At 42.2% G+C, this 15759-nt stretch overlaps 1 protein-coding gene across 3 annotated transcripts in view; it reads left to right on the top strand.

Moving 5' to 3' along the window:
- The first annotated feature begins 861 nt into the window (after nt 1-861).
- Nucleotides 862-15759, top strand: part of LOC111952668 (bcl-2-like protein 13) — a 38890-nt gene continuing 23992 nt past the window's right edge. Inside the window, exons 1-2 of one of the 3 annotated variants that reach the window (XM_023971560.2) lie at nt 862-1062; nt 1711-1890. In XM_023971560.2, coding sequence (XP_023827328.1) covers nt 1773-1890 — 118 coding nt within the window. In that variant the 5' untranslated portion in view covers nt 862-1062; nt 1711-1772. The other 2 variants (XM_023971561.2, XM_023971562.2) reach the window with 2 other exon arrangements.

Genomic DNA, 15759 nt, shown 5'->3' with positions numbered 1-15759 from the left:
AAAGCTATGATCCCTTATTGATGTCACTTGTTAAATCGACTTCAATCAGTGTAGGTGAAGGGGTGGAGACAGGTTAAATAATGATTTTTAAACCATTACACAATTGAAACATGGATTGTGTCATTCAGAGGGTGAATGGGCAAGGCAAAATATTTACGTGCATTTGAACGTGGTATGGTAGTAGGTTTGTGTCAAGAACTTTGATTATGATTTCATTTCTGGAAGAAAAAAAACATGTCTTCATCATTCACTATCAATCCTTTCTATAGTTCAGATTACATATTTTGATTTAATGAACCAATAACAAAGAGAGAAATGCAGAGAAAAAGGTAAAGCAATTTTACCAGTTGTTTTTACATTGTCATTATGAAGACACCTATTGGATAAATGTGGCAACTCCTCTCTTGCTSCGAAAAGAAATGTTGGGCTAGTTTTCAGGCCTTGTTGTCTTTTTTGATTGGTCCCAAAAAGCGTTGACCTGGCAACCCTAGTTACAACTCTCATTTTTGGTCTGCGTGGAATCATTTTATTAAATGTTTTAATTTTTCTTTCTGTAAAGTACAATATTCATATCTACTGTATTGGAGTTTTTTCCTATTAAGAAATTTGCACATTTTAATTTAACTTTATTTTGCTCAGGCGCTAGAACATCAAAATACACTTGACCATATACAGTAGCTAATTTAATTGAGAAATAATTTGATGATAATTTAATAATGTAATTGATGATAACAGGGTGGATAATCAAAATACATGATATGACACCTTTTTTTACATATTATAAATACAACAAGCATATGAGCATTTTGTTGTATACCATGAGTGTGTTTATGCAATTAATAAACTGAMGCGCATGTTATCCTCATGATGGCTACCCAGCCCCTAAATTAGAGACGTGCGGGGCAAGTTTTTGTTGGAAAGGACCGAGATAAAAAAAACTCGACATACCCTGGTGACATCCATAACTGTTWTGTTACTACCGGTACTAGTGTGTGGAACGTGTTTCAAGTTTTGTTGCTCAACACGTGCCTTTGTCAGGACTGCATTTGCCTCTGGAAACGAGTAAGTCGTGTGTCATAGTCTAAGATAGTGTGTCTTTACGATAATGAACTTTCTCTTCAATTGTAGTGCCATATTGATCTTTAACGGACCCTGCTTTTTTAGGTTAGTACGCTCAGTGTAGGCTGACATTGTGTAGTGAGTAGTACACTAGCTATAGCTAGCTGAATTAGCTAACGATTATCGTGGGTATCGAACAGTACTCAAATGTTGACTAAATACTGTAACAACTTGATGGTTCATGCTCAATGTGTGTTGTGAAAGGTGCTTTGTGTTTGGATACACTGTCTACTGAAAATGTAGCTATCATATCATTCATGCAAAAAATTGCCTCGAGTTTGTAGTTGCAGTGCATCATTGCAGTCGCACCATGATATGAATGGTATGATGAGATAGTGGCCAGGCTATGCTGTTAATGAACAGATGTTGAGTTGTTGGTGCCTCAGGCTTTGTCTCTGCTTCTGGTGTCATCCCCATACATGCAATCCAAAAAGTAGTTTTGACCATGTGTTTTTGTGCCTCATGACTGGATGAAATGTGCACAGTGCTTAATTTGTACATTTCCTACTTTGTTTCTGACCTTACACCCATATATGCTCTTACTAGATACCTTGACTGTAATAACCAGTGTGCTTTTCTTTCTACTTTCAGAAGTTTGATATTTTTCCACATTTGACTGCATGTGCCTGAGAGTCTGACCCTGCATCTCTTCAATGGCTGCCTTGTGCTCCACCTCTGTGCCTGAGGGTTTCCACTATGAGACTAAGTACATTGTTCTCAACTACCTGGGCCTCCTTCCCCCCTCCCAGCTACTGTCCACTGCTGGCGGAGGTAAGGGACAGGCTGCACCCCCTTACCACTCACACTAAATCAGGATTTATGGATGGGCTGCTTCCCGTTCCCAATTCTCCACCACTAGCACACTCTCCACCATGTATTTAAAATTGATGTAAGCATTTTTGTTTATACCAATGCGAGAGCGTGTACGAGTGCCCACTTCGGTAAATAATTGGGGTGCAGACACCGTCTATACAGATTGCCTGCCAGTGCCCATCCTCCTTTTCATTGGCTCTCATTAGAAATATGTAATTGCTGTCTTGGTCTCTGGCTTGAAAACCTGCCCAGTAGCTTTAGTACAGAGGCTGTTCTGTATTCTGCCTGGGTTGAGCTAGTGGACTGTTAGTCTTTTCTTGTCCTAATTCTGGGAGCTCACACAAACATGGTCAGCACGCATGTGTCAATCGAAGCTTCCTGGAGTCCTACCATGCCTTTACAGAATGGATGGGCAGCTTGTGTTGGCACCACTTCCAAGCATGTTGGTATCTCTACCCTAGTTATGTGGAGACAGAACAGAATCTAGTAATGTTGACAGTAGGGTTGGGCGATATTACAACGGTATCATCTATCAACGATGATTGGCAACATGCAGTAAAGAATGGAGTAGGGCAGCACACAAGGGACATACCGAATACTACCTCATTTGCACATGCTGTATATAGATTTTTCTACTGTATTATTGATTGTATGTTTGTTTAATCCATGTGTAACTGTGTTGTATGTGTCGAACTGCTTTGCTTTATCTTTGCCAGGTCGCAGTTGCAAATGAGAACTTGTTCTCAACTAGCCTACCTGGTTAACTAAAGGTGAAATATATCAAATTAAAAACATTCAGAGTAATCTGCCTATTCCTATTTGTTTTTATAATGGACACTCCTTAACTATATTCTGTTTAGTTGTTTTCAAAAACCTAGGCAATATTCCCTTCTCCATTAAATATTACTTTGGGCTAGGCTACGCTTTCATACATGTATGCTTTTTCTCCCGATCAAACAATGAATGCATTGAACAGAGTTGTTTGAATAGCCTAAAACGTAATAGGGCCAGGGGACTAATCATGAGAGAAGAAACCATATCAATATAGAAAAATCGATTTGACAAGTTTAAGCTTATTAAGAAAGAAATAATACGTGAGGGGCAGGAAAATCCATCCATGTGAGGTTGAAAACCAAATGGCCAATAACCTATCCTCATACTAGGCCTATTATAAAAGCTTTAAGACACATTTCAAGTTTTATAAACAGAAACCTATTTCCCAAATATTCTAATAGCCTAAGAAGGCACTATTGTCCTGAAGTTGCCACTTTCAAAAAGAGCAAGAATTGAAGTCGGAGTCTTATAGGCTGGTCTCAATCACAGCTTTATTAGAGATGATAAACAATAGCCTATTAAGAGAGGAGGATGAGGCAAAGCAATTATTATCAATTTCTGAAGATGGTAGACTTCGCTTCTATCCAGCCCATGTTTTTATAAACTAACTCATTACAGTAAGGCCTGTTCCTCGTCAGTTGACTGTCAGTTTTCTCCATGTGAGCGATCCATGCTGGATCTCCACCAGAAAATTGTTTTAGAAAATATTTGCCAGCACTTAGCTTCTGCCCAGGCTTTCAACAACATTTATTTTATTTATTTCAATTTTATTTAACCAGGTAGGCCAGTTGAGAACAACTTCTCATTTACAACTGCGACCTGGCCAAGATAAAGCAAAGCAGTGCGACAGAAACAACACAACAGAGTTACACATGGGATAAACAAACGTACAGTCAATAACACAATAGAAAAATCTATATACAGTCGGAAGTTTATATACACCTTAGCCAAATACATTTAAACTCAGTTTTTCACAATTCCTGACATTTAATCCTAGTAAAAATAACCTGTTTTTGGTCAGTTAGGATCGTCACTTTATTTTAAGAATGTATAATGTCAGAATAATAGTAGAGAATTATTTATTTCAGCTTTTATTTCTTTCATCACTTTCCCAGTGGGTCAGAAGTTTACATGCTACCAAATAATAATTGAGTGTATTGCTTTTACATTAACTTGGGTCAAACGTTTCAGGTAGCCTTCCACAAGCTTCCCACAATAATTTGAGTGAATTATGGCCCATTCCTCCTGACAGAGCTGGTGTAACTGAGTCAGGTTTGTAGGCCTCCTTGCTTGCACACGCTTTTTCAGTTCTGCCCACACATTTTCTATAGGATTGAGGCCAGGGCTTTGTGATGGCCACTCCAATACCTTGACTTTGTTGTCCTCAAGCCATTTTGCCACAAAAATGGTCATTGTCCATTTGGAAGACCGATTTGCGACCAAGCTTGAACGCCTGACTGATATTGCTTCAACATATCCACATCATTTTCCATCCTCATGATGCCATCTATTTTGTGAAGTGCACCAGTCCCTCCTGTAGCAAAGCACCCCCACCACATGATGCTGCCACCCCCGTGCTTCACGGTTGGGGTGGTGTTCTGCGGCTTGCAAGCTTCCCCCTTTTCCCTCCAAACATAACGATGGTCATTATGGCCAAACAGTTCTATTTTTGTTTCATCAGACCAGAGGACATTTCTCCAAAAAGTACAATCTTTGTCCCCATGTGCAGTTGCAAACCGTAGTCTGGCTTTTTTATGGCGGTTTGGAGCAGTGGCTTCTAACTTGCTGAGCGGCCTTTCGGTTATGTCGATATAGATCTCATTTTACTGTGGATATAGATACTTTTTGTACCTGTTTCCTCCAGCATCTTCACCAGGTCCTTTGCTGTTGTTCTGGGATTGATTTGCCCTTTTTGCACCAAAGTATGTTCATCTCTAGGAGACATGTGTCTCCTTCCTGAGCGGTATGACGGCTGCGTGGTCCCATGTGGTTTATTCTTGCGTACTATTGTTGGTACAGATGAGCGTGGTACCTTCAGAAGTTTGGAAATTGCTCCCAGAATGAACCAGACTTGTGGAGGCCTACCATTTTTTTCTGAGGTCTTGGCTGATTTCTTTGATGTCAAGCAAAGAGGCACTGAGTTTGAAGGTAGGCCTTGAAATACATCCACAGGTACACCTCCAATTGACTCAAATGTCAATTAGCCCCTCCGAAGCTTCTAAAGCTATGACATCATTTTCTGGAATTTTCAGCTGTTTAAAGGCACAGTCATTAGTGTATGTAAACTTCTGACCCACTGGAATTGTGATACAGTGAAATAATCTGTCTGTAAACAATTGTTGGGAAAATTACTTGTGTCATGCACAAAGTGATGTCCTAACCGACTTGCCAAAACTGTATTTTGTTAACAAGAAATTTGTGGAGTGGTTGAAAAAACGAGTTTTAATGACTCCAACCTAAGTGTATGTAAACTTCTGACTTCAACTGTATAAGACTCCAGCTTCAGTGAATTTTGCAATTCGTTCCAGTTGTTGGCAGCAGAGAACTGGAAGGAAATGCGGTCAAAGCAGGAGTTGGCTTTGGGGATGACCAGTGAAATATACATGCTGGAGCGTGTGCTACGGGTTGGTGCTGCTATGGTGACCAGTGAGCTAAGGCCGGGCTTTAACTAGCAAAGACTTATAGATGACCTGGAGCCAGTGGGTTTGGTGATGAATATGAAGCGAGGGCCAGCAAACAAGAGCATACAGGTCGCAGTGGTGGGTAGTATATGGGGCTTTGGTGACAAAACGGATGGCACTGTGATAGACTGCATCCAATTCGCTGAGTAGAGTGTTGGAGGCTATTTTGTAAATGACATCGCTGAAGTCAAGGATCGGTAGGATAGTCAGTTTTACCAGGGTATGTTTGGCAGCATGAGTGAAGGATGCTTTGTTGTGAAATAGGAAGCCAATTTCTAGATTTCATTTTGGATTGGAGATGCTTAATGTGAGTCTGGAAGGAGAGTTTACCATACACCTAGGTATTTGTAGTTCTCCACATATTCTAAGTCAGAACCATCCAGAGTAGTGATGCTAGACGGGCGGGTGTGTGCGGGCAGCGATCGGTTGACGAGCATGCATTTAGTTTTTCTTGCATTTAAGAGCAGTTGGAGGCCACGGAAGGAGTGTTGTATGGCATTGAAGCTAGTCTGGATGTTTAAGTGTCCAAAGAAGGGCCAGAAGTATACAGAATGGTGTCGTCTGCGTAGAGGTGTATCAGAGAATCCCCAGCAGCAAGAGCGACATCATTGATGTATACAGAGAAAAGAGTCGGCCAGAGAATTGAACCCTGTGGCACCCCCGTAGACTGCCAGAGGTCCGGACTACAGGCCCTCTGATTTGACACACTGAACTCTATCTGAGAAGTAGTTGGTGAACCAGGCGAGGTAGTCATTTGAGAAACCAAGGCTTTTGAGTCTTCTGATAAGAATGTGGTGATTGACAGAGTCAAAAGCCTTGGCCAGGTTGATGAATACGGCTGCACAGTATTGTCTTTTATTGATGGCGGTTATGATATCGTTTAGGACCTTGAGTGTGGCTGAGATGCACCCATGACCAGCTCGGAAACCAAATTGCATAGCGGAGAAGGTATGGTGGGATTCGAAATGGTTGGTGATCTGTTTGTTAACTTGGCTTTCGAAGACTTTAGATAGGCAGGGTAGGATAGATATCGTTCTGTAACAGTTTGGGCCTYGAGTGTGTCCCCCTTTGAAGAGGGGGATGACCGTGGCCGCTTTCCAATCTTTAGGGATCTCCGATGATATGAGAGGTTGAACAGACTTGTACTAGGGGTTGCAACAATTGCTGCGGATAATTTTAGAAAGAGAGGGTCCAGATTGTCTAGCCCGGCTGATTTGTAGGGGTCCAGATTATGCAGCTCTTTCAGAACATCAGCTATCTGGATTTAGGTGAAGGAGTAATGGGGGGGGGGGGGACTTGGGCAAGTTGCTGTGGGGGTGCAGAGCTGTTGCCCGGGGTAGCCAGGTGGAAAGCATGGCCAGCCGTAGAAAAATGCTTAATGAAATTCTCGATTGTCGTAAATTTATCGGTGATGACAGTGTTTCCTAGCCTCAGTGCAGTGGGCATGGACTTTACGGTGTCCCAGAACTTTTTGGAGTTTGTGTTACAGGATGCAAATTTCTGTTAGGAAAGCAAAGGCAAGCTTTTCCAAACTGCCTGTGTATATTGGTTCCTAACTTCCCTTAATTCTTACGGCTGAGATCCCGTTAACAGGATCAACTTGACAACGGCCAGTGAAATTGCAGGGTGCCAAATTCAAACAACAAATCTCATAATTAAAATTCCTCAAACATACAAGTATTTMACACCATTTTAAAGATAAACTTGTTGTAAATCCAGCCACGGTGTCCGATTTCAAAAAGGCTTTACGACGAAAGCAKACCATCTGATTATGTTAGGTCAGTACCTAGTCACAGAAGAACACAGCCATTTTTCCAGCCAAAGAGAGGAGTCACAAAAAGCAGAAATAGAGATAAAATTAAWCACTAACCTTTGATCTTCATCAGATGACACTCATAGGACTTCATGTTACACAATGCATGTATGTTTTGTTCGATAAAATTCATATTTATATCCAAAAATCTTAGTTTACATTGGCGTGTTATGTTCAGTAATGTTTTGCATCCAAAACATCCAGTGATTTTGCAGAGAGCCACATCAATTTACAGAAATACTCATAATAAACTTTGCTAAAAGATACAATTGTTATGCATGGAATTATAGATAAACTTCWCCTTAATGCAACAGCTGTGTCAGATTTCAAAAAAACTTTTAGGAAAAAGCACACCATGCAATAATCTGAGTACGGCGCTCAGACACAAAAACAAGCCATACAGGTACCCGCCATGTTGTGGAGTCAACAGAAGTCAGAAATAGCATTATAAATATTCACTTACCTTTGATGATCTTCATCAGAATGCCCTCCCAGGAATCCCAGTTCCACAATAAATGTTTGTTTTGTTAAAGTCCATCATTTATGTCCAAATACCTCCTTTTTGTTCGCGTTTAGTTAAAAAATCCAAATTCATGACGCGCAGGCCAGACAAAGTCAAAACATTCCATTACAGTTCGTAGAAACATGTCAAACGATGTATAGAATTAATCTTTAGGATGTTTTTAACATACATCTTCAATAATGTTTCAACCGGAGAATTCCTTTGTCTTTACAAACGAAAAGGAACGCAGCTACCTCTCACGGGGGCGTGCCTGAGTGAGCTCGTGGAACTCTGCCAGACCCCTGACTCAATCAGCTCTCATTCCCTCATCCTTCACAGTAGAAACCTGAAACAAGGTTCTAAAGACTGTTGACATCTAGTGGAAGCCTTGTGAAGTGCAATATGACCCCATAGACACTGTGTATTGGATAGGCAAACCTCAGATTTCCCACTTCCTGGTTGGATTTTTTCTCAGGTTTTTCCTGCCGTATGAGTTCTGTTATACACAGACTTCATTCAAACAGTTTTAGAAACTTCAGAGTTTCTATCCAAATCTACTAATAATATGCATATCTTAGCTTCTGGGCCTGAGTAGCAGGCAGTTTACTCTGGGCACCTTATTCATCCAAGCTACTCAATACTGCCCCCAGCCATAAGAAGTTAAAAGTTGCATATCGCGGGGGCTATTCGATGCTAATGCAATACACCACAGGATGTTTTTGTGCTGGTCAAGGGCAGTCAAGTATGGAGTGAACCAAGGGCTGTATCTGTTCTTAGTTGTACATTTCTTTTGAATGGGGCATGTTTATTTAAGATTGTGAGGAAAGCACTTTTAAAGAATAACCAGGCACCCTCTACTGACGTAATGAGGTCAATATCCTTCCAGGATACCCAGGCCAGGTCGATTAGAAAGACCTTCTCGCTGAAGTGTTTTAGGGAGCGTTTGACAGTGATGAGGGGTCGTCGTTTGTCCGCGGACCCATTACGGACGCAGGCAGTGATCGCTGAGATCCTGGTTGAAAACAGCAGAGGTGTATTTAGAGGACAGGTTGGTCAGGATGATGTCTATGAGGGTGCCTGTTTACGTATTTAGGGTTCTACCTGGTAGGTTCCTTGATGATTTGTGAGATTGAAGGCTTCTAGCTTAGATTGTAGGATGGCCGGGGTGTTAAGCATATCCAAGTTTAGGTCCCCTAACAGTACAAACTCTGAAGATAAACGGGGGGCAATTAATTCACATATGGTGTCCAGGGCACAGCTGGGGGCAGAAGGTGGTCTATAGCAAGCGGCAACGGTGAGACTTGTTTCTGGAAAGGTGGAATTTTAAAAGTAGAAGCTCGAACTGTTTGGGCACAGACCTGGATAGCATGACAACTCTGCAGGCTGTCTCTGCAGTAGATTGCAACTCCACCCCCTTTGGCAGTTCTATCCTGGTGGAAAATGTTGTAGTTGGATGGACATTTCTGGATTTTTGGTGGCCTTCGTAAGCCAGGATTCAGACATGGCTAGGACATCAGGGTTGGCGGAGTGTGCTAAAGCGGTGAATAAAACAAACTTAGGGAGGAGGCTTCTGATGTTAACATTCATGAAACCAAGGCTTTTACGGTTACAGAAGTCAACAAATGATAGCGCCTAGGGAATAGGAGTGGAACTGGGGGCTACAGTGCCTGGGTTAACCTCTACATCACTAGAGGAACAGAGGAGGAGTAGGATGAGGGTACGGCTAAAGGCTATAAGAACTGGTTGTCTAGTGCGTTGGAGATAGAGAATTAAAGGAGCAGATTCAACATGATTCATCTAGTTGTTGCATGCAATTTCACGCTATAGCACAACTTTGGTTTTAGCAGTTTTTGTATATTACAATTTTTATTCCCAAAATGTTTTAGGGGGTTGGCCAATAGGGGGTGATACTATGGTATATCACAATGTTTTATGAGAATATAACCATGATAGGACAGAGGTTGACATCGTCCAAACCTAGTTGACAGTCACTGGCGTTAGGGTGGGAAATGGTTTGATCTACAAAATGGAACCATTACAAACTCCTCCATTAACTAGCCTGACCTGCTCTAACTACGGACGGTGTGACAGCCCTGTAGGAGCAGTGGTCTGGGGTTCTCTGAGGTCTGGCATGTGCCCATGTGATTGCCATGGTTAAAGAACAAGTCTGACTGTTCTCTATGAAAGGCAAAGACCTTTTTGCTCTGACAGGAAGAGCTGGACCTCCGTATTTCCTTTCGACCGGAGTGGGTAATGTGGAGACGAGTGCCTGATCCCTGCTTTCCGCTCGGCCCACTCCTTGTTCTGACAGCCTGTCGTGTGCAATCCCCGTAGCATTACTCACACGCCACCGGTCAAGAGAAAAGAGAGGCGCAGGCCGGACTGCTGAACCAGCACCTAGCCTGGCTGGGAAAACCAACAGGGAGCCTCATTGCTTCTCACTGAGTGAGTTCATGTGTGAGCGGCCAGCAGAGGGTTTAAGGGGGAATGAGACGCTTGATGTGTGGAAATTGGCTGATGTACTTGGCATTAGACAGCGTTACCTGGATAAAGAGTCCTGCCTCCCTTTGACACATCCCTTTCCTAGAAATAAGTACAGTATTTGAGTACCGCTAGTTGATCAGTTCTATTTAATTCTTGACAATGGACTTGAGCAAACCATTCTCACTTTATCTAAGGAGAAATTGCGTGTTGGCAGATGCCTTGTTTTAGCTGTGCTGCTTGCTTCCAAACAAATGAGAGCAGGAGGAGGCTAGCCTTGGGCCCAGTCATATAGCTGGCAAGTTAACAGCATAGTGGAGTTGACCAAATCCGCTTCAGAGGCAGTGTGAACTGACCGAGCATCATCCACAGCGGCCCAATGAAATCTCTCTGCATCACACTCGCCCCCTCCCACGGTCCTTTCTGGCTGAGTGGCTGCATTGTTTGTTTCCTAACCAGTGAGCGGGCTGGAGAGATGTGGAGGAGTACCGGGAGGGAGGGCTGTGTGTGCCCTGTCATGTGGGTCTCTGCCTGCCCCCAGCAACATGCAATGGATGTTGTGAATAATTCACCAGTGTGTGTGTGAATGAGTGGTGTGCATCTGGGCCTGTAAGCCCGCAATGAGAGCAGAGCGTGTATTGCTAGAGAGAGGAGGAGAAGGTGAGGGAGGAGAGAGCAGCTTGAAAAGGGAGTGTGTACATTCACTACATGTTTTAATGATATGTACATCTCAGTGCTGTTTGTCCCCCATGGCCTATAGCATACTCTAATGTCAATCCATCCATGACTGCTGTGTTTGGTAATTGGTGTATATTTAATATCCACACCTGAGAGGGGTCTACACTCAGCGGAGATGGAGTGCGTTGCTGCTACTTTGCCTTGTAAGTGTGACTGTCATAGTGATGAGCATTGAACAAAGGTTTAACTTTGCTCTGTGTAGGTGGGTCTCCATAGAGTACAGTTTAAAAAATGTTGGTACCTTCTAACCTCCCTGTAAACCATTACATAGGCCTACAGCATGTGTACATTTGTGGACTGCAGTTATTACACCATACAGTCAGTAACAGAGGTTCTGCACATAACTAATGTTTGCACTGTGCATCTGGCTGACTGAACCATATCACAACTAAATAATGGCAAAGAAGAATATTTGATTTTGAATAGATTACTTCAGGAGCATTAAGCCCTACATGAATGAAATAAGGTACAGTGGCTTGCAAAAGTATTCACCCCACTTAGCATTTTTCCTATTTTGTTGCCTTACAACCTGGAATTAAAATGTATTTATTTGGGGGGTTTGTATCATTTGATTTACACAACATGCCTACCACTTTGAAGATGCAAAATATTTTTTATTTTGACACAAACAAGAAATAAGACAAAAAAACTTAAGCGTGCATAACTATTCACCCACCAAAGTCAATACTTTGTAGAGACACCTTTTGCACCAATTACAGTTGCAAGTCTCTTGGGGTATGTCTCTATAAGCTTGGCACGTGTAGCCACTGGGATTTTTGCCCATTCTTCAAGGTAAAACTGCTCCAGCTCCTTCAAGTTGGATAGGTTCTGCTGGTGTACAGCAATCTTAGTCATACCACAGATTCTCAATTGGATTGGTTTCCACTTAAACTCGAGTGTTTTTTCTTTAGCAGTATGCTTCGGGTCATTGTCRTGCTGGAAGGTGAACCTCCGCCCCAGTCTCAAATTTCTGAAAGACTGAAACAGGTTTCCCTCAAGAATTTCCCTGTATTTAGCGCCATCCATCATTCCTTCAATTCTGAACAGTTTCCCAGTCCCTGCCAATGAAACACATCCCCAAAGCACGATGATGCCACTACCATGCTTCACTGTGGTGATGAGGTGTTGGGTTTGTGCCAGACATAGCATATTCCTTGGTGGCCAAAAAGCTCGATTTTAGTTTTATCTGTACCTTCTTCCATATGTTTGGGGAGTCACCCACATGCCTTTTGGCGAACACCAAATGTGCCTACTTATWTTTTTTTCTTTAAGCAATGGCTTTTTTTCTGGCCACTCTTCCATAAAGCCCAGCTCTGTGGAGTGTATGGCTTAAAGTGGTCCTGTGGACAGATACTCCAATCTCCGCTGTGGAGCTTTGCAGCTCCTTCAGGGTTATCTTTGGTCTCTTTGTTGCCTCTGATTAATGCCCTCCTTGCCTGGTCTGTGAGTTTTGGTGGGCGTCCCTCTGTTGGCAGGTTTGTTGTGGTGCCGTATAGGGAGGGGGGTCACACTGACAGTCAGAGAGTGGGCAAATTATTGTGGCCCTGGCGGCACAAATTAATTTAATGGTCTGACTGCACAGAGGTGCTTGAACATTGTCACAATGGGGGACCAGCGAGTGTGTGTGTTCCGGGGGAAAGGGCTGTATCCAGCATACATCAGTTAGGACTAGACATTGGTTAATCAAATCTCCCCATTCTTGCTCAATTTGGCATGCCTTCTTAAACAGCTACAACTGCATGCACATGCACAAGTCTACTCTTGAGTTGGGATCGGTGTTGGAGAAACTGTTGAACATCTGAGCTTGTGGGGGGGTGGATAGTGCAACGAAACTCAAAAGGGGTAATATTAATTAATATTTTTAATTTTGATCCGAATGTTCAAACTGTGGTGGAGGCTCAATCAAGCTAATCGTCTTGACTACTTACATCGTTTTCGCTGGCACCAGAAGTGTTCATGGGGAACAGAATGCGGTCGGACCATCAAATAATTGGCATATATATTACTCTTACAGAATTTCCATGTTGCGAGCATAGTGGAAGTGTAATCAAAGCCTATTGGATGACAACTTGTTTTTAACCAAGGCTTTAGAATTTATAAGGCATTTTCTGACATAATGTGCCAAAAGTATGTGGACACCTGCTCGTCGAACATATCATTCCAAAGTCATAGGCATTAATARGGAGTTGGTCCCCCCTTTGCTGCTAAAACAGCCATCACTTCTTCTGGGAAGGCTTTCCATTAGATGTTGGTACATTGCTGCGAGGACTTGCTTCCATTCAACCACGCGCTTTAGTGAAGTCTGGCACTGACGTTGGGCGATTAGGCCTGGGTTGCAGTTGGTGTTCCAATTCATCCCAAAGGCGTCCAATGGGGTTGAGGTCATGGCTCTGTGCAGACCAGTCAAGTTCTTCCACACTGATCTCGACAAACCATTTCTGTATGGACCTCGCTTTGTGCACTGGGGATTGCCATGCTGAAACAGGAAAGGGCCTTCCCTAAACTGTTCCCACAAGTTGGAATCACAGAATCGTCTAGAATGTRATTGTATGCTGTAGCGTTAAGATTTCCCTTCACTGGAGCTAACCGGCTTAGCCCAAACAATGGAAAAATAGCTACAGATCATTATTCCTCCCCCACCAAACTTTACAGTTGGCACTATGCATTCGGCCAGGTAGTGTTCTCCTGGCATCCGCCAAACCCAGATTCGTCCATTGGACTTTCAGATGAGGAAGCGAGATTATCACTCCAGAGACTGCGTTTCCACTGCTCCAGAGTCCTGTGGCGGCGAGCTTTACACCACTCCAGTCGGCTCTTGGCAGTGTGCATGGTGATCTTAGACTTGTGTGCTTAGCCATGGAAACTAATTTCATGAAGCTCCCGACGAACACTTCTTGTGCTGATGTTGCTTGGAACACGATAGTGAGTGTTGCAACCAAGGACAGACGATTTCTACGTGCTTCAGCACTAGGCGGTCCTGTTCTGTGGGCTTGTGTGTCCTACCACTTCGCGGCTGAGCCATTGTTGCTCCAAGACGTTTCCACTCCACAATAACAGCACTTACAGTTGACCGGAGCACCTCTAGCAGGGCAGAAATTTGATGAACTGACTTGTTGGAAAGGTGGCATCCTATGACTTGGCCATGTTGAAAGTCACTGAGCTCATCAGTAAGGCCATTCTACTGCCAATGTTTGTCTATGGAGATTGCATGTCTGTGTGCTCGATTTTTATACACCTGTCAGCAACGGGTGTGGCTGAGATGGCTGAATCCACTAATTTGAAGGGGTGTCCACATACGTGTGTGTAGTAACCCTATGTGTAAAATGGTAAATAATGGCTACTTAAAGTATTTAACTGTCGGAGTAAAACAAAGTTGTCCACTATCGGCATAACTATTTCATATGACCATCAATGTTAGCTATTAAAATCAGATCCAACTATAATATCAAGGGGCTAAAAATCCACGGCTTAAAATCAAAGGGGTCATTGTACTCGGATTCATGGTTTCTTTTAAATCAACAATTTGCATCCCTCCACAGCCTGAGGATCTAGATATTTTTCTAACCTTTCTGGATTACAACCAAATTGATAAGTGTACTATTTTACGTATTGGATCACAAAAAAATACGACTTTTAAGTTACCGGGTAGTTTACCAATAAAATGGTCTGACGGTTTTCATATTCTGAAATAATACATTCTTATTACAGTATATGTTAATAGAAGGTTAGTAAAAAAATAAGATCTCGCTACCATGGAAAGGACAACACCTGCCTATTTGTGGAACAATCACCCTGATTTAAGTCTTTAGTCATATCCCAGTTTACTTATTTGCTTGTGTCCTTACCTAACTACCTGTTTTAAAGGTAGTTGTTGATCTCTGCACCAGACAGGATGCTCTTGCCAGCATACTTGGTGTCCAACATGTACGCTGTTCTTTAAATGGAAGGAGTTTGAATTGGGGATAGTTTTACCAAAATATGCACATGATCTAGAATTGCCTTGTGTATCAAAAGAAAATCACTGTTATAAGCTAACTTGAAGAAAAAAAATGTATTTAAGCAAAATTCCCCAAATTCCCAGGCTTAACTTCCATCGAATATTTTCWGAAAAATCCCGGAAATTTACCGGAAAGTTTACGACCCTTTGCAACCCTATGGTTAAACAATAAATGTTTTGTAAATTACGAAGATTACAATAATCATAAATAGGARTGGTTGAGTTATGTCACACATGCAGCTAACAAAAATATATGGAAATGTCTGCTCTGTCCAAAATGACAAGCAACTAATTGCAGCATTTCCGCAAAAATGTAAGAAGCAAGTGGAAGAAGGTAAGGAACGTGCCTGTCGGCCCTGCGTTAAAGGCCAAAACTGGTTAAAGAAAATCTGTGATGAATGAAACTGGTATACTTTCTTTTATTTAAGGACCAAAAAATMTACAACTGTGCCATAGAGGATTCATACATACTTACATACCTGCAGTGCATTCGGAAAGTATTCAGACCCCCTTCACTTTTTCCATATTTAGTTACGTTAGTCTTACTCTAGAATGGATAAAAAATATTTAAAAAATCCTCATCAAACTACACACAATACCCCATAATGACAAAGTGAAAACAGGCTTTTAGAAATGTTTGCAAATACCTTATTTACAGATGTATTCAGACCCTTTGCTATGAGACTTGAAATTGAGCTCGGGTACGTCCTTTTTCCATTCATCATCCAACTTGATTGGAGTCCACCTGTGGTAAATTCAATTGATTGGACATGATTTGGAC

The sequence above is a fragment of the Salvelinus sp. IW2-2015 genome, linkage group LG26 (genome assembly GCF_002910315.2).
Source record: "Salvelinus sp. IW2-2015 linkage group LG26, ASM291031v2, whole genome shotgun sequence".
Classification (NCBI taxonomy): Eukaryota; Metazoa; Chordata; class Actinopteri; order Salmoniformes; family Salmonidae; genus Salvelinus; species Salvelinus sp. IW2-2015.
Note: the sequence above shows the minus strand (reverse complement) of the source record. Positions and strands in the feature narration are given on the sequence as shown.